Raw genomic sequence first — 23,466 nt, 5'->3', positions numbered from 1 at the left:
GGCTTCACATCTGAACCTCAAGACGACTTAGAATCCTCAGGACTTGAAGGTTTGTCTCCTCACTGCCCACTGGTCACATTGGGACACTACTCAGGCCTGAAGACTAGAACCAACTTAGCCCGCATCTTGTAGGGAGATGCTTGCCCCACACCATGCAGAGCACAGACAAAGACACAGGCTGCCCCTCTGAGATGGGACACTGCCCTAGAGCCTCTCTATGCTACACTTTGTGTGTATATAATGTGTGCATGTACACGGTCCTTCCACTTTGTACACGGCTCTTGAGGATCTGAACTCCGGTCCTGACCCCACTTTTGATGAAATAAGCTTCCGGGACTCTGTAACTACCACAGGTGACTTTTATTTGTGAAGCTCCCAGGCACAGCCCAGACACACAACACAACAGGAAGTAGTAGGTGGCTAATAGCCACTTAGGGAAGTCACAGGGCATCATCTCCCACCCAGCTCAATCCCTACGACACACTCCTGTCTCAGAAAACCCTCAAAGAGTAGGCCTAACGTGTGGTTCAGGCATTAGAGGACCTGCCCTTCCCTCCCCAGGATGAAGAACAGGGCTGGGCCAGCCAAGGTCCACTGGGTCCAAGAGCCAAGGTACCCCAGGCAATTCCCACTCCTAGGCTATTTGGGGTTGGCCCATGGCTGTTCCTCCAAGCCACATGGTTAAGGCCAGAGTTTCACTTTCTATGACAGCCCATCTCGGACAGTCTGTTCCTTAGGCACGGTGGACACAGCACACAGACAGTAATTCCCCAGGTTTCGGAGGGACAGGAAGGCAGGGCAGCCAATGGAGCCTATGGCTAAGTTGGCCTAAGTTTAATAACAAAGCAGCGTTTAGCCTTCCCCTGGGCATCAATACCCTACAGTGGACCGGGTTAGTCCAGCAGGGAGAGGAAGATATGCAATCCAGACAGGAAGTACACACCCACACACACACCAAACCAACACAGTATCAAAGGACCAATAAGACATGAGACAAAGACCCACCCCTGCCTCTGGTCAAAATCCTATCCAATGGAGATGTTGGTTGAGCTCAGTCCATCCATGTCCCCCAGTCACTGGGGAGGGTGAGGGACAAGAAGCTGGCTTCGAATCTAGATGTTATGTAGTGTCTGCAGCAGAGTGTGGCGGGCAAAGGAGCAGGATTCCAGTGCGCCATTGGGCCTGTAAAGAAGACAGCTCAGTGAGTGGTATGGCCACCTCAGGATCCTGGGAGCACCATGGTCAGAAAGGTTTGCTTCCTGGTGGGGTGGCCTCTGAAGCCTTAGCTCAGGCAGACAGGACACAGAGGCTCCGATACTCACTTTGTCACAAACGCCAACAGTAGCGGTGTAAGGGTCTTGGGGAAATAGTCCTGTTGCACCACATGGTTCAACACCATCAGGGGGCCATACAAGCTGGGGATGGCCTTGATCTTGTCTTCACTCTGCAAATAAATGTAGGCAAGCTCCAAGGTTATCTGTGAGTTCTACTTCTTACCTCAGTGACCCACAGAATGATGGGAAGTCTCACCTTGAGCAGACCCATGTGGATGAGCAGCCTGGTAAGGAAGGTGTTGGAATTGAAAGAGGAGGAGCTGAAGGCCTTCTTCATGAGGGCATCTACGGGGCAGAAATAAAGTGTGGTAGTAAACAGGCGGGAGAGGTTCACACACAAGGGTATCCGGAGCCGCTGACTCTAGCCCTGTCGAGACATAGAAACTGAAGGGGTTGCAGCTAACTGGGTTGAGCACTGGAACCAAGGGAAGGCTCAGTTTACTGGCTGGAGCACCTTAGGTGTGGGAACAGCACCCTTCTGTACAGCTTGCACACAACCAGAGTGCTGGAAACCACTGGAGGGAGGGTTAGACAGTTGTTGAGAAAAGAAAGTTCACGGTTCCTGCAGAAAATCCAGAACCTTCCTCCCGGGTGAACCGCTCTTTTCTCTTGCCATGACCTAGGCCTTCCGCTATCCTCTGGAGGCTCTCACAGATATGAGAGGTAGAAGGTGACAGAGTTGGACTGGAAACAAAGAAATGGGGACAGACAGGGCTTGGAGATGCCAAAAAGATTCCAGGAAATGTCATAAAGTTGAGAACAGGTTGTCTTCTGTTTTTGTGACCACAGTTTGGAGTCTCCCACAGGGGCACAAAGGTCCCCTCTGACAGAACTCACAGGACCTTATAGATTTGTCTGGCTTTTTAAGATAGGCAGTGTCTTGCCCTGACCCCGTTTGGCCTAAGTTCTAACTGTATACAACCATATGCTTTGGGAAGTTCCCCAGTGCAGAGTTCAGAAGAGCACCTAGGTCTACCACCCTGCCCCCCTCTCCTTACCGATGGTATCCAGCACTGCTGTCTTTACTGCGGCTTCATCTCTGAACACAGACGCCACCTTCAGGAAGGTTGAAACAACCTTCTCAGGGTCAGAGGTATCAGTCTGAGACAAGACATAATGGCTGGTTAGATGCCCCAAGGTTCTGACTTCATATAAAATAGCTACAGAAGGCCTTGGCAATAATAGGGGCGGCAAGTATAGAAAGCTACTTTCCCCAGGTGAGTCCCTAGAGTCTGGTGAAAAACCTAGTCACAACAGGTATGAACAGCAAGTGAGTTAAATACCATTATTCCCAGGTGCTAGGGTAACATTTTTGTTCACTATGTGAAGATGTGTGTCTGTCCTTCCTCACCTGCCTAAGGCATTCTCTCAAAAAGCTGATGGCGCATAGCTAAGGCAGGAAGGAAAAGGTAAGACTTCTGGGCAGAGGTATGAACTCTGGGAAAGAAACAGGCTCAGTCGTAGGATTAAATAGTTAAATTACATGATCTAGTTAGGAAATAGCATAAGCTAAGGCCTGAGTTATCATAAACAATAAATCTGTGTATTTATTGGGAGCTGGCAGGTCAAATAGTCTGACAGTATTTGGCATCCAACATGGTAGCTAGAAATCTAATAAACATAAGGCAGATTCAGGTATTAGGCCAAGGGAGGAACCAAAGACATTTAAGCAACTGGGAAGTGGGTTTCTCAGCAATGGAACAAGCCAGCTCAATGTATTTCTCAGGCTATGGTGAAGCCAGTAGGTACCTCAGCCCACAGGAACACATGGCAGCCTGAGGAAGGCCTACTTTACACAGGCCCAGCAACTTCCCATCCAAGGCGGCCGCCATTCACATTGGCCCAGGGGGCCTGCAACTGCACAGGGCAAAAGGAACATCTTTCTGGAGCTACAGTATGACTGAGAAGCCCCAAACTTCTAAACTGGTAATAAGTTTGTAAACAGTTAAAAAAGAAACTGGGTATAAGAAACCATAGAAAGATATAGTTCAAAATAAAGTCTCTGAAGAAGAAAGATTTAAAAAATTATTTTTTGTGTTAGACTATAATGTCAAAAGGCACTAGAACCCCATATAATTTTGTTTCGATTATCAGCATACAAATATATTTCCAGTAACGATCACTTTAAGAAAGATCAGATTAAAGCATACTTAGAAAAGAGATGAGGGGGCTGGAGAGATGGCTCAGCAGTTAAGAGCACTGACTGCTCTTCCAGAGGTCCTGAGTTCAATTCCCAGCAACCACATGGTGGCTCACAACCATCTGTGATGGGATCCGATGCCCTCTTCTGGTGTGCATGGAGACAGAGTACATAAAATCTTAACATGAATTTCTTTAGCCCTTTTTTCTTTTAAGTTACAAACGATAAAACAATGAGACAGGCCTTTAGCCCAGAATAACTCTTTAGGAATGCAGTCTGAAGTCTATCCCGCCACTGTGAGGGGAAGTGGACGCGGCCGTAGAGACTTTATACTGAATCAAACCAGGCTTTGATGACACGTCAGAGCAATGTCATACAACATACAGTAATGTATCCTTTTGTAAATTAAAGCATGTACATGTGTTAACACATTATACAATTGATACCTGTTTAAAATTTCAAAGGGCTGCTTCTGCCTTGAGTTCTGAAAAGGCTGTCTGTAACTACATTCATTAGAGACGACGGCCTTATGAGAGATGCCTTTCCAGAGTGAAGAGGATAATGCTTTTCCTGACATGTCAGCAGTGCCCCCAATACTAATTCAAACATCGAAGAACCTCTAGATGGCATTGCTTCAAATGTGACAAAGTTAGCCACCAGGCAACAAACTGTCCTCATGGGACACACACTGTGGGCATGCACAAGTGAATCTGGCAAAAACTCAAATTCAATTTGAATTTTTGCTAGGACATGGCAGGGACCCCTATGACACTACAACTCACTGACCAACCTCTGTTTAAAGAGGAGTGGGAGGCTGGGTATGCTTACCTGCTGGGCTGTCAGCGTTGAGGCCTTGGGACCCAGCCGCAGCAGCTTCTCTGGGGAGGGGAATGACAGGAAGGTGGACAGGTCTGTGGGAGACGGGGAGGACAGCACGGGAGCTGGCTCCTGAGAAACAGGTGACACAGGGGCTCTGTAGATTCCAAACCCCAGATTACTCAACCTGGCTGTGCCCGTTCCCACACCAATAGCGTCCTTACTCCAGCCAGCTCTAGAGTCTAGGTTCAGAACTAGCTCCCACTCAGTCACAGGGCCCCCAGTGTATGGTTCTAAGGGTGCTGCCCCCAGAAGTTCTGAAGCTTTGGGGAAGAGGAAGGATAACGTTAGCCTAAGCACTCAGAGCGGAGTTTTGCCATGCAAACAAGACAGGTGCCTGGGTCAGTGCTTGCTGTCAGCAAATCCCAGGGAAACCTAACTTTGTCAGCCAGCTGCTCCCAGAGCACAGAGGAGCAGCCCTGCTCCGTAGGAGTGTGAGCTCTGGCTGTAGTTCAGAACCTATGAGACACATGAACAAGGTGCCAGTGGGGTCAGGCAACTAACCCAATCCAATGCCAACCTCAGCTGCCGCTCTTGACCACCCCAGGAGCCACCAGGATAACACAAAGTGGGGAGGAGAAAAGATTAACTATGTAGCCCAGGGTAGTCCCAAAACATTTTGGTAAATCTTCCTGCATCATTATTCTAATGCTGAGGCGACAGGCAGTCATATTCAGCTCTGCATAACTTACAATTTATTTCTACAGAACACAAGCATACAAGTGTATTTACACTCAAAAAAAAAAAAAAAAAAGGTCCCTCCTGGAATGACTTTCTGAGAAGCAGCTGGTCTCTGTACTCACTGGACTTAAACAGATGCTAGCTATACCCCAGGACTCTGTTCCCAGCAAATAACAAACTCACCCCACTGTTAGGGTCAAGGATCTTCCTTGAGGGTGTGGCTGGCTCCTCTCCTGACCCTCGCTGCTGTGGCTCTTCCTCTTCCTCCTCCTCCTCATCGTCCTCCTCCTCTTCTTCCTCATCGTCCTCTTCATCCTCCTCCTCCTCATCCTCCTCTCCTTCCTCATCGTCATCTTCATCCTCTCCCTCATCATCACTGCAGAGAGAAGCCAGCTAAAGCCCAGGCGCCCATGTTGACTTCGAGGTCTAACTCTGAGGCTACAGACTCTGGTTAGGCCAAGAAGCACTGCACTCAGGACAGCAAGCAGGGTCCCCAGAGTCTTCATTCCACTAAGGATGGTACCTATGCCACAGACACAGAAGAATCAGAAATGGTCACTGTCCCCAAAGAGCCTCAAGTCCCACATGGAAGCAGGTAAAGAAGCCCGTTGGGATCTGACCAGATTTGGATGCCTGGAGTGGCACCATCTGTATCTCAGGCGACCACAGAAGGATATGAGTGTGGAAGAGCGATGCCCTGCTAGTTCTCCCGAAGCTCTGCCTAACACTGGAGCCCCCAGGCCCAGCCCTGAGAACACACACAATGTCAACAAGAGAACGAGGCTTCCCTAGGAGTGACAGAGGCAGGGCAGATGATGCTGGAACTGACTTTCCAGTGCTGCCTGCCTCAACCACTTCCATTCCTCCCCATCACCCACTGGGAACTGAGTCCACCCCCTTCAGGTGCCTCCCACGATCTCCTCCACTTGCTGCTTCTGTCAAAGACCTGGGAACGAGGGAAGGCAGAAGCAGGAGGATTTCTATGACTTCCAGGCCAGCTAGGGTCTGTAAGCTGGTCCTTTGCTGAACACACAAGCTATCCTCCATCCCTCTCTCCATCCCCTAGTGCAAGGTGCCAGCTATCAGGAGAAATAAGTGAAGAGCAGGCCTGACCCCGGCCTCTGGAGCCACCTTCCCAGAGTTCCCTACCTGAGGGATGCCAGCACCTTGGCCATATTGAAGCTGTCCAGCACCTCCTGAAGTTGTTCACAGCCCTCTTCGCCTAGGGCATTGCCTGATCCAGGAAGAAAAGGAAGGTCAGGAAGGACAATGCTGGGGCCAGGTACCCAGAACTGATCTGAGGCTGACCCCTACCTACCGTTGAGGTCCAGCTTCTCCAGCTCAGCCTTGTCAGCCACAGCCTCGGCAACAACCAGGGCAGCATCTCTCTTGATTTCACAGAATGACAGGTTCAGCTCCTAAAAGCGAGAGAACAGTAGAGAGGCACGTCGAACCTGGGCTAAGAGAAAAGCCCTGTTCTCGGCAGCCTCAGTAAAGGCAGGCTTGGTCTTCTGCCTTTGGCATTGGAGTTGATGAAAAAAAAATACCATGAATCCAATGCAAAGTACTTGATATGTTTACACCAAAGTGAGAAGGCTGAGACTTGGCCCACCCCTTCACACCAGACCCCTTATGAACTCATACCCCACCACCACAAGCAGGGGCAAAAGCTAGCACCTTCAGCTTGGGCAGGCCCCCACGGACCGCATCTGCGATGGCAACCGCGCCCTTAGAGCGCACCAGGCAGTCTCCAAAATTGATCGCCTCCACTTGTCGAAGAGTCTTCAGAGTCTGAGAGGAGGAAGCAAGGGTTTAGGTGATGCTAGCATTTCTTACACATCAGCCTGGCCTCAGCCCCTCCTCACTGCCCACTGGCCTCTGAAGCCCTGGCTAAACCTCAACCTCACTGCTCCCCATGTTACAGAGTTCTCCCCAAAGCATGATTCAAATTTAACCACATCCCATCACATCAGGGCTTCAAACTCCATGGCTTCCTATTAAGAATTTCAGACTAGAGGTCTCAAATTCTTTTCCCTTCATTATTCCAATACCCAGTCATATCAATTAAGGACCAACTTAGGAAGGCTCCCTTGTTAGTTTGTAGACTTTTCCCATCCCATTAATCACGGTGGCTGAACCACCCACCCCCACCATTCATCAGAATCAACCAGTCTTTTATCCTTAGTCAAAAAGATACCCTTAGCTTGCTTGCAAGCTCAATTCTAAGATCTAATCTTTTCTTCTACCTGTATTAACACCTGCATTTGTGACATTTATAACTTACTTTTCATGAGCCCTTCCCACCCAGAAGTCACTCAACATTAGTCTGCAGGGACCTTCTAACACGTAACCTTATTCTATGCAAATAAGAGGGACTGTGGGGCATTCAACATGGAAGGATGGGAAGGTAGAGGCAAAGCTACGCTTGCCAATGAGCCTCCAGGGGCCCATGTGGCCTCATAGACCCGCCTCACCTCTGCCATGGCTACCCCACCCTTCTCTGTGAAGGTGTTGTCATTTAGGTTGATGACTCGCAACAGGGGGTTGATGGCAAATGCCTGGGCCAGGGCAGTGACACCAGGGTGGTTAATTCCATTCTGTGGCATATGGACCTCTTCCAGAGTCCCGATGATCTGTGGGGCAAAAGAGAATCGAGAAGTGTCGCCTGGTGCTCTACTGACACACAGTAGGAGAGGTTAACAAGAGATTCAGGGAGATGCTGCCAGTGTTCAGGGCACAGATCTCCAAGCAAGCTACATCAGATCCGGGGAGAAAACAAGGGGTCAGAGATGCCAAAGACCAGCCAGGTTCACAACCAAGTGGCAGTTTCTTGTTGGTACCCTTGGTGGCTTTGGCAGGCAGTCGGGCTCTTTTCTGGATGTAGGGGACCACTCATCTTTCTGAGGACCCCCTACAGTCTCACTGTCAGGCCACATCCTTTCTAGGCCTTTGACACCTCTTCCTTTCTGCTTCTGAGCAGCACTATTTCCCTATTTGTTCCCATTTTCATTTGTCTCACAGACTCCGAACTAGAGCCTCAAGTGTGCTCATGGTGGGCTGCACTTCCACTGGTTTTTTTCTTTACAACAACAACAAAAAAACCCATTACTGTGAACTGTGACTGTGCCGGTGAGTGCAGGTGCTAAGAGCCCAGAAGAGGGCCGATTCCTTGGTGCTGAACTTACAGGCAGCGTTGAGTTGTCTCACACAGGTACTGGGAGCCAAACTCAGGTCCTCAGCAAGTGCAGCACTGCCCTCTGCTGAGCCACCTCTCCACCCATGGCATCTTCTTGACCCCACAGCTCTCCCTTAGAACTCCAGCTCCTGAAGGGGCCCTAGATTTGTTTCTGTTGCTGTCATAAAATACTTGGACCAAAAGCAACTTAGAAAAGGGGGCCAGGCATGGTGACACGTGCCTTTAATCCTAGCCCTTGGGAGGCAAATCCCTGTGAGTTTGATGCCAGCCCTACATAACAAGACACTGTCAAAAGAGAAAAAAAAAAAAAAAAAAAAAAAAAAAAAAAGGCTGAAGAGCCTGGCACTGGGAGGCGGTGGGGGGGGGGGGGGCAGGCAAATCTCCATCTCCATAAGTTCAAGGCCAGCCTGGCATACAGAACAAGTACCAGGATAGTGAGGTCTACAGAGAAAAGCCTGTCTAGGGGTTGTGGGAGGAGAAAGAAAAAGGCTAGAGAAATGGCTCAGAATTTAAGAATAGTTGCTGTTTTTCCAGCACCCACATGAGAGTTCACAACTCTCTGAAACTCCAGTTCTAGAAGCGCCTTCCTCTCGTCCCCACAGGCATGAGGCAGAGTAGACAGACATACAGCCATGTAAGCAAAACACCAACACACAGAAGACAATTTGTCTTTAAAGAAAAGTTTTTTGTGTTGTTTTTTTCCGTGTAGTCCTGGCTATCCTGGAATTCCCTTTGTAGACCAGGCTGTCCTCAAACTCAGAAAAGGACTGCCGCCCTGTACCTTCATTAAAACAAACAACCCCCCCAAAAAAACAGTTGGGTGTGGTGGCACACACCTTTAATACTAGCATTCAGAAGGTAGACTCCCTTCTGTATCTGGTTCAGGACTCAGAGACCCCATCTCAACTGGATAAAACCAACAACCCGAGGCTGTCAGTCTGTAATGACCCCTTCTGTGTCTGGTGCAGCTGGGTACAATAAATGACTCACCCCAAAAGCTTCTGCCAGTGCAGTGGCTCCATCATTCTCTAGACGATTTCTGCCAGCCACGAACACCTTCAGGGCCAGCGGCTTGCCTTGGGCACTGGACTTTCGGTGACACTCAGTCAGAGCTGCTGCCAGAATCTGTAGGAAAGGCACAGCGGTGTGCATGTCTTGGCAGGTCCTGATTCCATCTGCCTGTCAACTGTTCCCCAGTGTACCACACCTCCTCCAGGGGGTAGGGAAAGGGGACACTGCTGAAAAGCAATGGCCACAGAACTTTTATACTTTGTGGTGTTTTGTTGGTCTTAGTTGCAGGGTTCTGAGGCAGGTAGAGCAGCTGGATTTTAAGCTAACGGTGGTGTGCATTCCCAGTTATCTCTGCTAGGATAAAACTGTTATGATTTCAACCTTTCAAATGAGGAAACTAAGTACAGACTCTTGCACTGAGATAGGGTTTCATGTACTTGACGCTGGCTTTGAACTCACACTGCTGTTAACTTAGCCATCCAAGTGCCTCCAGTCTTGCTAGGTTGTCCAGGATGGTAATCTTCCTGCCTCAATCTCCAGAATAATTCACAGCCAGCATATGCCACGTCAACCAGCTGAGAAACCTCATGGTCATTAAACTGGTAGACTCTGAATCAGAACAGTGTCTCTCCTATGCTCGGAGGGAGTTTCCCGCCAGACCACAGACCATCTGCTCTATGTGACAGTACTTGTGCCTAAGTCACCTTTACTTTTCTTCTGAATAGCCCCAAGTACAGAACAGATGATGTAAGTCATTTAAGCATGCCAAACAGAAGAGGTGAACTACTTTCTGGTTAGGGATGTAGCTTGGCTGGTACAGAGCTTACATGCACAAAGCCCTGGCTTCAAACCCTGAGAACAACATCATGTAGCATACCCATAATCCCAGCACTCAGGAAGAGGATTGAAGTTCAAGGTCATGCTCAACAGGATGGTCTGAGACAAGGCTGTGCTATTAGATACCCTGTCTCAAAGACAAAACACATCCAGGCACAAGTTTTTAATCCAAACTCAAGGGAGGCAGAGGCAGGCAGCTTTCTGTGAGTTCAAGGCCAGCCTGTTCTACATGGAGAAACCCTATCTTGAAAAACCAAAACCAAAATACAAACACATAAAAAAACTTTAAGTGAAAGGTGTTAGGCAGGGAAGAGGACACCTAGGGACGGACTGGGACCTGCCACCACTCTCCCCTCACAAGACAAGACAACCTCTACTGACCAAGGTGTGGTCACTGGCTCCTTAGCTTGGGACAATTCAAGGCCCATTCTAGGTTTCTCTCATCTGACTGGAGCCTGTGAAATACAGAGTTAGCTCAATGGTGGAGCCCTTGCAAAGTGTGTATTGAGGCTCTAGGTTCAAGTCTCACTGCCACAAGGAGCAGAAAAACAGAACGGAACCTCTGGTAAAGGCTCAAACTCTTAACTCGCCCCATCCCCCAAACCTTTGTTTACTCGTACAGGAAAATGAAGGCAGTACAAAGCCATCTTCATAAATATACCCCATCCCTCTTAGCTGTATCCCAGCTCTGGGTCTGAAAGAACCTCAAAAAGAGAGGGAAAGAGGAGGGCAGCCTCCATCACTGCACGGCTGGTAGCCACAGGGTGAACCCGAGGCACAGCTCTGTCCAGAAATAAGCCAATTATGGCTGGCGCTGCGCCTGCTGTTCTGAGTAACGAGGTTTGGTACAGGGATATTCCAACCTTGAAATCTGCACGGCAAGCAGGTCAGAGCAGGTTATGCAGCAGCACTGCCTGTGTTGCCAAGGCAACTCAAGAACTTGGAATGGTTGCTTAGCAACCTAACCTTCTGGACTCCTTTCTTCACTGGCTGCAGGCTGCTGTCTGAGGCTTTGCTTTTCTCCTCTGAGGTGACAGACAACAGCTCCTGCCCCCAAAGGTGGCCTTAAGGGACTGCCCAGGGCTGCCAACCCACCTTGCCACCACCGATGCCCATGCCACAGTTGTTAAGCTTGAGTTCCTGCAGGGTGAAGCAGGCTGGGCTCTTGAGGAGGGCCTCGAAGCCTCGCACCCCATCAGGCCCAAATGCGTTGTCACTGAGGTCGAGCTCCACCAACTGTGCTCCTGCAGTGATGAGCCCCTCTCCCAGTGAGATCTAGACAGAGAGAAATCAATCAGTCTCCCAGATATCTGCCAGATGCCACTTCTTTGCCAGCCCCAAGCCCTGGCCACAGGTCATACCCACGTCGATGGGAATGTGGTATGGTAACTGGCTTAAAAATTATCAATTACTGTCAATATTACTAATACTGTGTTTGAGTCCAGGCACGTTCTTAATTACAAGCATAGAGGTCAGAGAACAACTGGTTCTCTCCCCACCAGGGCATTTATTGCCTGAGTGCAGCTTGAACTGAGGTGAGCACAGCTCACATTCAAACACAAGTACCCACTGAGCCACCTTGCTGGTCTGGACACTGGCCTTTACAGCAGATTGTCCTTACTGTGTTCCTACACTATAATGGGAGTGAGTGGGGCCCAGGAGTAGGGAAATCTGGGAAGGCTCTCTCTGAAGGAGGTGGTTCTAAGCTGACTGAAGATGAGAGCCATTCAGTCAATACAGAGATTCCAGACAGCAACAGAAACCAGAGCAGAGATACAGAAAAATGGCAGCCTGCCTAAGCTGGGGCCCCTCTGGATATGCAGGAAGGCCTCATAAACACCTCAGGCTTCAGGACTGACTGAACAGGATGCTGTTGGAAATGTGGGAGTGGTTCAGCTGTGCCAATAAAAATGACCAGAGATGGCTCTGCCAGAGAAGGGATCGGGAAAGGGGCAGACGTGTGTGGGTACTCCACAATGGGAGGAATTCAAGGGGGACACCTTGCTTTTGCCCATACCACACACAAAGGTTCCTATTATCCTATCACTCAACAATGACAATGGCTGACAGCCATCTGAAGGTCTGGCCCCAGCTCTGCCCTGTGTCTACCTCTCCTTGGACCAGTATTGTCACATGCCCGAAGGTTCGCTTCTTACTTCCTAAGATCCATTCTCATGACTGGGAATGTTGAGATACACACATCTTCAATACCGGAACTAAACAAGAAAGCCGCTGTACTTCCTGTCCCACCCCAGCTAGTTTACTTAGCCTGTGTTCTGAATCCTGCTTATCCTTCCAGGGTGAACACTAACTCCATCCCTCAGGACCAGAATTCCCTGCTATGGCTCTTTAGGAGGGAGGACGGTGAGGCTTTTCTGAAACCTCACTGTGCCGTGCAGAAGGCCTGACTGAGGGTGAGACAGGACAGTCACCACAGAAGCCTTTGTCTTGACACTGTGCTAGGCAGAGAGAGCCCACTGACAGCTGGTGCTCAGACCCAGGCCACTTCTCTCTCCTCTCCCCCTCTCTACAGTTCAAATGCTGGGGACTTGGCCCCAGACAATCTGGAACTGCAGCCACTGAGTATCACAGCAAACAAAGTAACACAGTAACAAAAAGGGGGAGCAGTCACAAGATACTGAACAGGTCCCTGAGATACCAGGACTTTGGGAATGCCGGCTGTAAGCAGTATCTCCTCCCATCCGAGGCTTGGCCCTGTGGGCTCCTCCATGTCCTCACGTGCTCCCATCACTTGTCGGGACACAGGGCAGGAGCCGGGCTAGCCTTGTTTTCACCTGTGAAGCTGAACTGACTCTTCAGAGTTAACAGGTAGGTGTGAGGGGTGCCTGCGTCTGCAGGAAAGCACAACCGGTCCTTACCAGAGCTGGTGGGATCTCAGAGCGAAGCCTTCCGGTGAACATGTCACTCCAGTGGCATCGCTGTGCAGGAAAAAGGAAAGAGTTAACTCCAGAACCCAGGAGCAGCCTCAAGTGAAGTCTCAACCCAATAATGTCTCCTTCAGAGCTTGGGCACCAAAGAGAAACTAGGTTTCCTAGTTTCTGTTTTCTCAGCAGAGAATTAGATCAATTTTGGCCACAGCTAGAGGGACCCAGAAACAAAGAGTAGTCTCTCTGATGTGTCCACTCTTTTGGTGGAATGAAGATTCCGGGTGACAGAACACCACAGAGGTGTTACCATGGAGAAGCACCTCTTTCCAAGCCCCCTGACATCCACCTGGGCAGGACCCTTCCCACTTCCACTGTTTGTCCTTTTGTTGTCTTCCATACAAGAGTCTCATGTAGCCCAAGCTAGCCCTGGCTATGTAAGTGAAGTCGGCCTTGAACTCCTAATCCTTTCCCAACCTCCCAAGTACTGGCATTTCATATTTGCACCACCATGCCTACCAACTAACTTGCTTTTTAACAAATGGAAAACCAGACTCGGAGGCATTAGGTGGAAATAGTGTCAAGTTAAAGTCCATACTATTCTGTTTTATTTTCTGGTGTATTATGTCTGGTGACTTTCTTTTTAGAGAAATGGTGCTGGCCTTTAGAGGCTAGAGAGACAGCTTAGTATTTAGGAGCCCTGGCTGCTCTTGTAGAGGACCTTGGTTGAGTTCTCAGCACACAACTACCTAAGACTCCAGCTCCAGGAGATCCTATGTCCTCTTCCGTCCTTTGCTAGGTACCAGATACACGTGTCCCACAAACACACATGCAAGCAAAATACCCATACAAATAAAATTTTCCCCTTAAATACATAAAAAGCTAGTTCAGTGAAAATGATCAGATAATGTCACAAAGGCAGAAGCCATTTAGAACTTGGTTGCAAAAGCCATGTCCCCAGCACTGGTTACTACAGGTGGGTTTCTAGGAACAGCCTACGAGAAGCTCGTGCTAGCTAATCTTCATGCTCCTTAGAATAGGACATTCACCTGAGCAAAAGACTCTCCGGGTTTCTCTCTCATGGGTGCCACCTCTAATTAAGACCCCTGGATTCCTAATGCTACCCGAAGATTGCTTCATTTCAGAAAAAGGGGTAAATAAAACTGTGTTCTCAAGTAGTCAAGGGAGAGGAAGGAACTATGTGAGTTCCAGGACAGCGCTTTGGTAGGTTCAAGATCTCAAGTGGCAGTTGTGGCAATGTGAGGGGATCTCATCTAGTACAAGCCTCCTCTGCTGCACCCTCACCTTCAGCTCCGGTTTCTTCTCTAAGGCCTTGGCGATGACTCTGGCCGCTTCCACGCCCACCGTGTTGCCCTCCAATCGTAGAGCTTCGAGGCTGTCAAACTCTTCAATCTCCTTAATCACATCTTTAGCTATGTAAACAGAAGATCCCTTTGGCTTAGGCAACCATAAATCCAGCATGAAAACTCAGAAAGCTTTTACTCATTTACTCCAAGGGCTATGGACCATGTATCTCTCTGGAGAAGAGACCTGAACAGGCTCACAGCTTCTGAGGGAGCAGAGCTGTGCAGACCATTCCTGTGAACAAGCCAGCACAGGTCTAGTCACTTAACACTTGTGACATAAAGCGGAGTTTTGGGGTTTTGTTAATTTTTTAAAATTTATCTAAAGATTTATTTATTTATGTATGTGAATACACTGTAGCTGTCTTCAGACACACCAGAAGAAGGCATCATCAGACCCCATTGCAGATGGTTATGAGCCACTATGTGTTTGCTGGGATTTGAACTCAGGACCTCTAGAAGGGCAGTGAGCGCTCTTAACCTCTGAGTCATCTCTCTGGCCCTGTCTTTGTTATTTTTAAAGAAAGTCACAGTCAGGCTTTGAAGTTTTCTATATAGTCAAGTATGACCTTGAAATTCTGACTCTCTTGCTGTCTTCTGTGGTTCAGGTCTCTTCTCCAGAGGTCCTGAGGACAATGGCTGGAACTGATCTCTTTGCCTTTTGCAAATCTTGCTCCAAAAGGTAGCCACCTCTAATGCTAGGAGATTTCCCAGATGGCTGTGAGAGGAAACAGTCCTTAACAGCCTGGGTTACACAGTAAGTTCCAGAACAACCAGAATTACAAAGAGAGACCCTGTGTTACCTAATAAGTAAAAATTAAAAATTAATTAAAGGTAGATAAAAAGTGACTTTCACTTCTCAGGTCCTTTGTTCAAATCTCTCAAAGATGTTCACATTCTGCCTCCCAAATATCTCGTTTCCTCTCAGATAGGAGTTCCTGAAAAGCTAGAGTAAGTTAGGCATCCCAGTGAGTGAACAATAGAATGCTAATAGAACGCTAGCAACATGGAAAAACTAGCCACTGAAATTTCAAAGCCAAACTCAGGGCTTTTGTCTGCTTTCTGCAGTGCTGGGCACCAAATCCAGGGTTTGGACAACACAAGCATTAAATCGCTGAGCTGCACCCTGAGCTGAAAGCTTGAGTTTCTCAAACCTACATCGAGCACTGGTAACTACTGTGCCTTTAGGGAGTTCTATCATGACCTCAGTCAGTTTTCAAATCTGCAAAGTGGGAATAAAGGAAAAAACAATCTGTATACATTGATTTACTTATTTACTGCGCTTATGTAATAAGTTCACATAAATGTAGAGGTCAGAGAACAACTTGCAGGGATCAGTTCTCTCCTACCCCATGTTCCAGGGATTGAAGTCGGGTCATCAGGCTAACTAGAAACTGCCTTTAACAAACCTGTATTTACTAAGTTAAGCTCAGTGTCTATCCAGAAGCGTGGGAGCAGGGAATTCAGCTGGACCTCACTCATTTTGCAATTTGTAAAATCTGTGACCTTGGTTAGTCTCACTTATAGAAAAGCAGCATTTCTCCCCACTTTCCAGAGATGATACAAATCTTAGCACTTGAGAGTTGCAGAGGCAGGAGGATTAAGAGTTCAAGGCCATTCTCTGCCATGCAGCTAGTTTGAGGCCAGCCTGGTCTACAGAGTAAATCCCCAAAGAGCCAAACTAGGCAAGGAAACCCGGTCTCGAAAACAAAATACCAAACCCAATCAAAACAACAACAACAACAAAAAAAAACTTATTTAATCTTAGCACTCAAGAGGCTTGTTACAAGGATCGGGGCTGGCTCAGTGGTTAAGAGCACTGACTGTTCTTCCAGAGGTCCTGAGTTCAAATCCCAGCAACCACATGGTAGCTCACAACCATCTGTAATGGAATCTGATGCTCTCTTCTGATATGTCTGGAGACAACTTCAGTGTACTCATATATCATAAATAAATAAAATTATTAAAAAAAAAAAAGAGGCACAAGGATCTTTGAGTTCAACTACAAAGACAGCCTTTGATATAGTGAGACCCTGTATCAAATTAAAACAGAACAAAACAAGGAACCAAACCAAACAGAGCAGGTGAAGTCGAGGGGTTGGATATCCACAGAGAAATCTGTCAATTTTAAAGTACTATGAGGGTTATGGATGGACATCCCCAACTTATTAAGGTTCAAAAAGTTCACCTCTTTGGGAGGGGAGTAATTTACGGGTGCATAGACAATCACGCAAGTCCAAACCAGTTTCTCTGGTTGGGCCAGAACCTCAGAGGCCTCACAAGGTCTGAAGGCAGATACCTTTATTTCTAGGCAGCAAGGGATTCTGAGTTTTCCATGCTAGCTAAGACTTGGTCATGAATGGGAAAACAGGAACCTGATTCCATCCCCCAAGGGTGCCTAGTTGCAAGGACTGAAACTTCCTAAGAGGGCCAACCAACACTGTACTTTTACTGCAGCTCCCTCAGGGCCTCTGCCATCAGCAAGACAGCTGCCCTGAGATTTGAAGGGGTGGGAAGAATCCAGCCCTGAAGCCAGGGGCTGAGCTAGATAAGACTAGTTTGAGTGATCTATACATCAGTGAAACCTGGTCAAAAGAAAAAGAAACTCTTCCTCGCCCCCTCAAGGAACTGTCACCGAAGGCTCACTGTTAGAATAGTTGACACACACAGCTGCCAGGACAAATGGTACAGATGAGGAAGCTCAGAAAGCCTGAGGATCAGCAGGCATGAGCAGCATCCCCCACCCAGCCCAGACACTTACCATCTTCTGCAGTATTTAGTTTGAGACCCTTGCCCTTAAAACTCAGCTGTCCGCCGGCTACCTGGGTTTTGGCCAGGGTCTCTGCTAATTTGGCAATGTCTTCAGAGGCCATGACTACAACAGTGGGCTCCCCTGGAGGTCTGTAAACTAAAGAAGAAATTGTGTTAAAGAATTTGATTCTTGGAAGAGAAAGGACACACGCACACACACGCACACACACGCACACACACACACCATTGCTCACACATGCATCATACACACAATTACAGCGATTAATTTAAAATTTCAAAATACTTTCCAAAGGGCTAGGAAGAAGGCTCAGTGATTAAGAGGCTGTTCTTGCATTTAACTAGAGTTCAATTCCCAGCATCTTTCTGTTGACTAGGGCCTCTGTGGGCACTGCAGACAAATGGTAGAGACATATATGCAAGGCAACGTCCTCAACACTTTAATTAAAAAAAAAAAAAAAAAACAGTGGCTGGAGAGATGGCTCAGTGGTTAAGAGCTTTGGCTGCTCTTCCATAGGACTTGGATTCAATTCCCAGAACCAACATGGCAGCTCACAACCATTTTTAATTCCTGTTCCAAGACATCCAAGACTCCCTCACACATGCCTTTCATCCTAGTACATGGGAGGTAGAGGCAGATTGATTTCTGTGAGTTTGAGGCCAGCCTACTCTATGGAGTGAAAGCCTGTCTCAAAACGCCCCCCCCAATCTTTATAAAAAGGAATTTTTCTTGAAACTAAAGGCCCTGGGTTTGATATACCAAGCACAACCTCAAAGTGTATATAGCAAGCATGTCCCCTGAGCTCTCTAGTCAGGGTTATGGATTAGCCTCCTTCCTGCCATGGAGAACCCAAGAGGTAACCCACCATAAGAAACGAATAAATATGTCATTAGAAAACTAACAGTCTAAAATGCCCCAGCAGGGACACCCAGTGAAGTTAAGTCCCAAAGCAGCAGCTGCTTCGTGAGTCACACACCTGCCTGATCATCTTGGTAGCACTCTGTCTGAGGGTCCCACTCCTCAAACAGGACATAGAAGGCTATGGGATCCAGGTCATCCATCCCAAGGAGTGCCCCGCTGCCCATGCTGGCATGACTAGGGGTGGCACACAAGGCTAAGGCCACTGCATGTCTGGTTTTAACCCTGGCCAGAGACTGCACTTGGCACAGTAGCCCCTCAGAGATTCCTAGGAGACCAGAAGTATCTACATCACAAGAGCTGCCATCACAATAGATCAGTGTGTGGAAAATCTCAGCTTCTCCACTGTTTCACGGCACACTTCAAAGACCGAACACATCAAGCAAGCAACAAACTACTGCAGGGCACTGTATGCTGTCTCCAATTCAGTCTGGACACTCAGATCTCAAGAGTTGAGAGCACAGTGTACAAAGCTACCCCACATGTGATACTCCATGAACCCGTGTGTTAACCTGTGCTTTTGATCTACTGGCTATGAACTAGGGTTGCCATGACTCTCTGCTTGGGGTCAAATTAATTTGCTAGAACTAACAGAACTCAGGAAAAACATTTTTTAAAAAAAAAATCATCTACTGGTTTATTATAAAGGGTATGTGTATGTGTGGGTATGTGCTGGAAACAGTACCGCAGATTTCTCACATTAAACTATACCTTTAACCCCTAGCAAATAACTCATTCATTCATTTATATACCAGGTCTCAATGTGTACCTCTCTCTGGCTGGCTGAATTCAGTCTGTAGATCAAGATGGCCTCAAAGTCATAGAGAGCAAGTCATCTGCCCCTGCCTCCCCAGTGCTGGGGTTAAAGATGTGTACCTGTTGGACCTGTTTGGCCCAACGACTGGGACAGCGTCCTCTCTCACAGAGACCAAGATCGATACAACAAGTAAGGTTTATTAGTCCAGTGCACTGGGGTCGTCCTGCAAGTGGCACAAAGGTAACCCCCTTCAACTACTACAAGCAGTTTTTATACTTTTCAGGGATAGAGGTTACATCAACAAGGTTATGGTTTAAATTCATTGGCTAAGCATAGTGATCTCTAAATCTATATTGGTTAGTGAGCATGGGCTGACTGTGACATGTGGCAGGACCCTTATCTGGAGCTTTCCAGAGGGTCTGGTAGTTATCAGTCAATATATTCTGCGTTTTTTCTGAGAATCATTTACTTAAGAGTATTTCTTTATGAGGGGTGGGTTGCTGGGCCATGGTTCCCTTCATCTTTAATTGTCAGGCACAGGTGGGGACACCTGGTGGTTTTGCCTGTTCCTGGGAATAGAAAGTTCCTGGCACATCACATCTGGCTTGGTTTCCCCCATGGGCAACGTTTCACAGCCTTGGGGTGACTGAAAAGTCTGAGTTTGACTTCAGCCATTTTTGTGTCCTTTAGGGCCTCACATACCATCATGCCAACACATAAGCAATGGGTATTTTAAAGAATACAAATGAACAGCCAGATAAAATAAAGAATGCACAAGGAAGGTCTGAGAAAAGAGCCAAGGCTTCCATGCCCTCTGAAGGTCCAACATCCTCCAAGACTCCCCTGTGTACAGATATCCGGAAGCCTCTGAGCCCTGACCTTTCAGAAGTTTATAGACTTTGTTACGTAAGCATGATTGTTTAAATCATAGGTGTTGTTGATAAATCTGAGTCCCACTCCCTAATTCTGTTTAGATTTTTCTAATAACTTCCTCCACCTAACCTAGTACTACCCAAGGGACTCTGAGCCAGCAATAAGCATTAGAATAGGTGTTTTCTATGTCAGGAAGTAGGGCTATAACCAAATATATATTTCATAATGTCACCACCAGAGACAAAGTTGCCCACAGCTGGGAGCTTAGCAAATTGGCAGAATTGGAAAGTAAAGCTGGCATACAGCTAAGTGAAGGGACCTATCAGGCATAAGGTACTACAGGTTCAAGCCCCAACACTTCCACAGAGAGGAGAGAACAGATAATGTTCCCAAAGAGAATATGGCAGGTAACCAGGGTGTGGTGGTTTGAATAATAGCCCCCATAGGCTCATCTACCTGAATTCTATCTGCCTTTAGATTGGGTCATAGGTCTCAGCTACTGCTCCAGTGTCATGCCTCCCACCATGCTACCCAATGATTAAACCTCTAAAACTGTTAAATAAGATGCCATTATATACTTTCTTTAAAAAAAAAAAAAAAGCCAAGGCCACCCTGGTCTACAAAGCAAGTTCCAGAACCATGATGGTTACACAGAAAAACCCTTCCTTAAAAACCCAAAAATGGATAGCCTTAGTTTTGGTGTCTCTTCACAACAACAGAACAGCAACTAAGAAACAGGAAACAGCCAAGTCATTCTTTGAGCACATTCTGAACGGTAGGTCACATGCAGATAGTGATCCAGCTAACAAAGGTCAGACCTGGATGCCTCTCAGTTAACCAAATGCCCCTCCAGTGTCCTGGGTCTGAAGACAACATGCCCATTCAAGGCCTCCTCTGGGCTGCCCGTCACTTTTGCTTAGTTCACCCCCAAACACCCTTACTTATTAATAAGCATAAATTACAACTCATTTAGCAAAACACTGTACTGAGCACCGTGTACTGGGTGGGTACTAGAATTCCAGAACTACAGTAAACCACACACCCCTTGAAGCGTCTTTATAGTCCAAAAAGCTAAATATTTCTCATTTTAGTGAAAAAGTATGTGGAAGCGAGGGAGGGGCAGTTCAGTGGTAGAACTCTTGCCTAGCTCTAACACCACAAAAAATAATATAATGAAAAAGGCCAGGCTGTGGCATACCTGTGATTTAGTACTTAGGAAGGAAGGCAGGAAGATCAAGAGTTCAAGGCCATTCTCAACTACAGAGGGATCTAAGGCCAGGACTACAGGAGGCCCTGTCTGAAAAATACAAAGAAAAAACCCACACAACACAACCAGCAAAGGGGCAAGGACGAAGGTAGTTTTCGGTTTTGATGGGTTTCTTTTTTGGGAGGGGTGGGGGGGGCTGTTTACAGTAGAATGATTGAAGGTGTTATCTGTAAAGAAACTAAAGATATCACAGACAGAGCCAAGCAGAAATCCTAGGGAAGAGCATTCCTACAAAAGGAACAGAATATGCAAAGGCTCATGGGAGAAGAGAAGGAACTGAAAGGCCAGTGGGGATATGGTCAGAGCAGAGGAGAAAAGATAACAAGAGACTCAAGTCACAAAGGACATTCTAATTACTGTATCAGTGTATGTGACCAGGAAGGTCCCTGGAAGGTTTCTAGCAGCTAAAAGTACACCAAGCTGATTTTACAGGAACAGAGTCCCGTATGAGGCCTGATTATCTGGGGGCTCAGAGAATGACTACACTGATAGGCCTTCTCCTCGAACCAAGTCAGTCAGTTCAAGCCAAGTTAAAGTATAAAGGCAGGTTTATTGGCGGCAGTTCTCTGGTGGGTTCACCAAGCAAGGAAGGGAAGTGGCCTTGCAGACAGGGAGAGAGAGGCATGGGGGAAGAGAAAGGAAAAATGAGCAGGGAGTTAGAGAGAGGAGGTAGAGAGTGGGGGGGGGGCAGTGGGAGAGAGAGAGAGGGAGGGGTTCAGAAGACAGAGGGAGAGTACCAAAATGTCTGGATTATACAGTGAAGAGCTTCAGGGGGAGAGGCAGCCCTGCCCCTAGGCTGGAAACTTCAAGTAGGGACAGAGGGATGCTGGGAGAACCTGGAGGCCAGGTCTACTTTGGTAGGTCTCAAAGAGGCACCTCAGTCAGCTGTCACAGGTCAGAAACCCAACAAACACGAAAATGAGTAAAAATCTATCTGGAACTCAGCTTCCTCTTACAGTTCTACCATGGGACAATAAGATTTAAAACGGGGTGGTCGCGCTCCTGGTGTAAGGGAGGCACAATCTCAGTCCCTGGAACCAGGACACACACATACAAGCCCTCCCCCATTCACGTTAAAAGAATGACTAACCAAAGCAAAAGAGGGATGGTATTGAGCTATCCAAGGTGAGCAGACGGCTTGCGAAGGAGCAGACACAAACGGTCAATACACAAACGCCCAATACACAAACGCCCAATCCTCCTGGGCGGCCGCGTGGGAGACGTCCTCAGGTGCACAGCCATCCACCGAGCCAGCAAAGCGTCAGCAGTGACTCATGCCAGGCTTCCCGCGCGGACGTGGGCCGACTGAGTAGGCAGCGATGGACTGCGTGGCCACACCCCGCACGCTAGGCGGCTTCCCACCGCCTCCAGGTGAGATGGATGCCACCGAAAGGCGCCACCGCAGAAGGCAGTTGTAGCTAGGGGCCACTCTTAGGCCTCAGTTTCCCCATTCAAAGAGCAGCGCCGCCCAGCGCCCCATCCCCCAAAACCGGGCGCAGCGAGATCAAAAGGGGTAAGCACGAGGCGATCGCTTCGCCCCACCCGGACACTGGTGGCCCAAACAAGTGACAGGAAGAGCGTGAAGGCCGGACTCACCACTAACTAGCGGCGCCGCCGCGTGGGGAGACGGAACGCGCGCGTCGGTCACTGCTTGGGAGCCCGCGTGAGGGCCGGGCCGGTCACCGCGCCTCCGTACGGCGGTCCCAGTCACCAGTCTGCTCGCCTGTCCTCGCTGCCGCGGCTGATCGTCTAGCTTGTGCACACCACCTGCTCCACGATCCCCGGCGATTATGGCGGCGACGGAGGAGGATTTTTTGAAAGCCGGCAGTTTCTTTTCTTCGATCTGATTTGTTCAAGCCAGAGTGGGGTTTTGCCCGGTCCGCTTGCGGCGCCTATTGGGAATGGAAGTTCTGTCTTCCCGCACGGGCATGGCTGAACGCACATAACAAACTACGATTCCCGTGATGCACTGTGCTCTCGGAGTTCGCAACCCTCCTCTCCGCCCGCCCTCTCGGCTTCTGGCTTTTTCTCTACAGGACTCCGTGGGATGGTATTTGATCGGAGCGCACACTGACTACAAATCCCGGCAGACCATGCAGCAAAACAGCCGCACCCTTCCGTAGAGGTCAGCGCTCTCACTCATACAACTTTATTGACAATGGAGATACAGTGAAAGGCATGTCCCTGGATCTCTTCAGTAGTAATAGGATTTACTTCCTAACAGAAATGACTTAAAAAAAAAAAACAAAAACGAATTCCCCTGAAATTTAAAGGACACTCCAAAGATTCTTCGATAATTTAAAAACAAAAAAAAAAAAAAAAAAAATGGAGAAAGTCATTTTGTAGTAGGACAACAGTCAGGCATCGCCTTAACTGGTTCTTATTAACTGTTTCATACTAACATCAATAACAGAACAAACTCAACCACCATGGTCTCACAACGTGGCGCACCGAGGACGCAGCATGGCTGTCCATTCTTCAAATGGATAAAATTAATCAAATCAGACAGAGCGAGAGAGAGATGTGTGCCATGCAAGTTGAAGAATGTTACTGATTA

General features: G+C 48.0%; 1 protein-coding gene across 1 annotated transcript; it reads right to left on the bottom strand.

The window, feature by feature from the left end:
• Window positions 1–261: 261 nt before the first annotated feature.
• Window positions 262–22,728, bottom strand: RANGAP1 (Ran GTPase activating protein 1). Its single transcript, XM_080939916.1, has 16 exons — window positions 22,506–22,728; window positions 17,086–17,232; window positions 14,266–14,393; window positions 12,955–13,014; window positions 11,171–11,350; window positions 9,218–9,352; window positions 7,506–7,664; window positions 6,709–6,822; window positions 6,350–6,449; window positions 6,181–6,265; window positions 5,215–5,407; window positions 4,303–4,422; window positions 2,333–2,435; window positions 1,531–1,619; window positions 1,323–1,444; window positions 262–1,182 (listed from the first exon to the last, which is right to left on the bottom strand). Exons 2-16 carry the CDS (start codon window positions 17,195–17,197, stop codon window positions 1,113–1,115), a joined length of 1,770 nt encoding a protein of 589 aa, XP_080796042.1. The 5' UTR covers window positions 17,198–17,232; window positions 22,506–22,728; the 3' UTR covers window positions 262–1,112.
• Between the last annotated feature and the right edge of the window lie 738 nt (window positions 22,729–23,466).

The sequence above is a fragment of the Micromys minutus genome (genome assembly GCF_963924665.1).
Source record: "Micromys minutus genome assembly, chromosome: 27".
NCBI classification, from domain to species: domain Eukaryota; kingdom Metazoa; phylum Chordata; class Mammalia; order Rodentia; family Muridae; genus Micromys; species Micromys minutus.
The sequence above is the reverse complement of the archived record's forward strand: the minus strand, read 5'-3'. Positions and strand labels throughout refer to the sequence as shown.

Bases quoted from the DNA above. Each gene is read 5' to 3' on its own strand.
- RANGAP1 (XM_080939916.1), bottom strand. From the start codon at position 17,197: ATGGCCTCTGAAGACATTGCCAAATTAGCAGAGACCCTGGCCAAAACC. The intron at 9,353-11,170 runs GTGGGTTGGCAG...CCTTTCCTACAG, and splicing joins TGGGCATCGGTGGTGGCAAG to ATTCTGGCAGCAGCTCTGAC. The intron at 6,823-7,505 runs GTGAGGCGGGTC...TCCTCCTCTCAG, and splicing joins GTGGGGTAGCCATGGCAGAG to ACTCTGAAGACTCTTCGACA.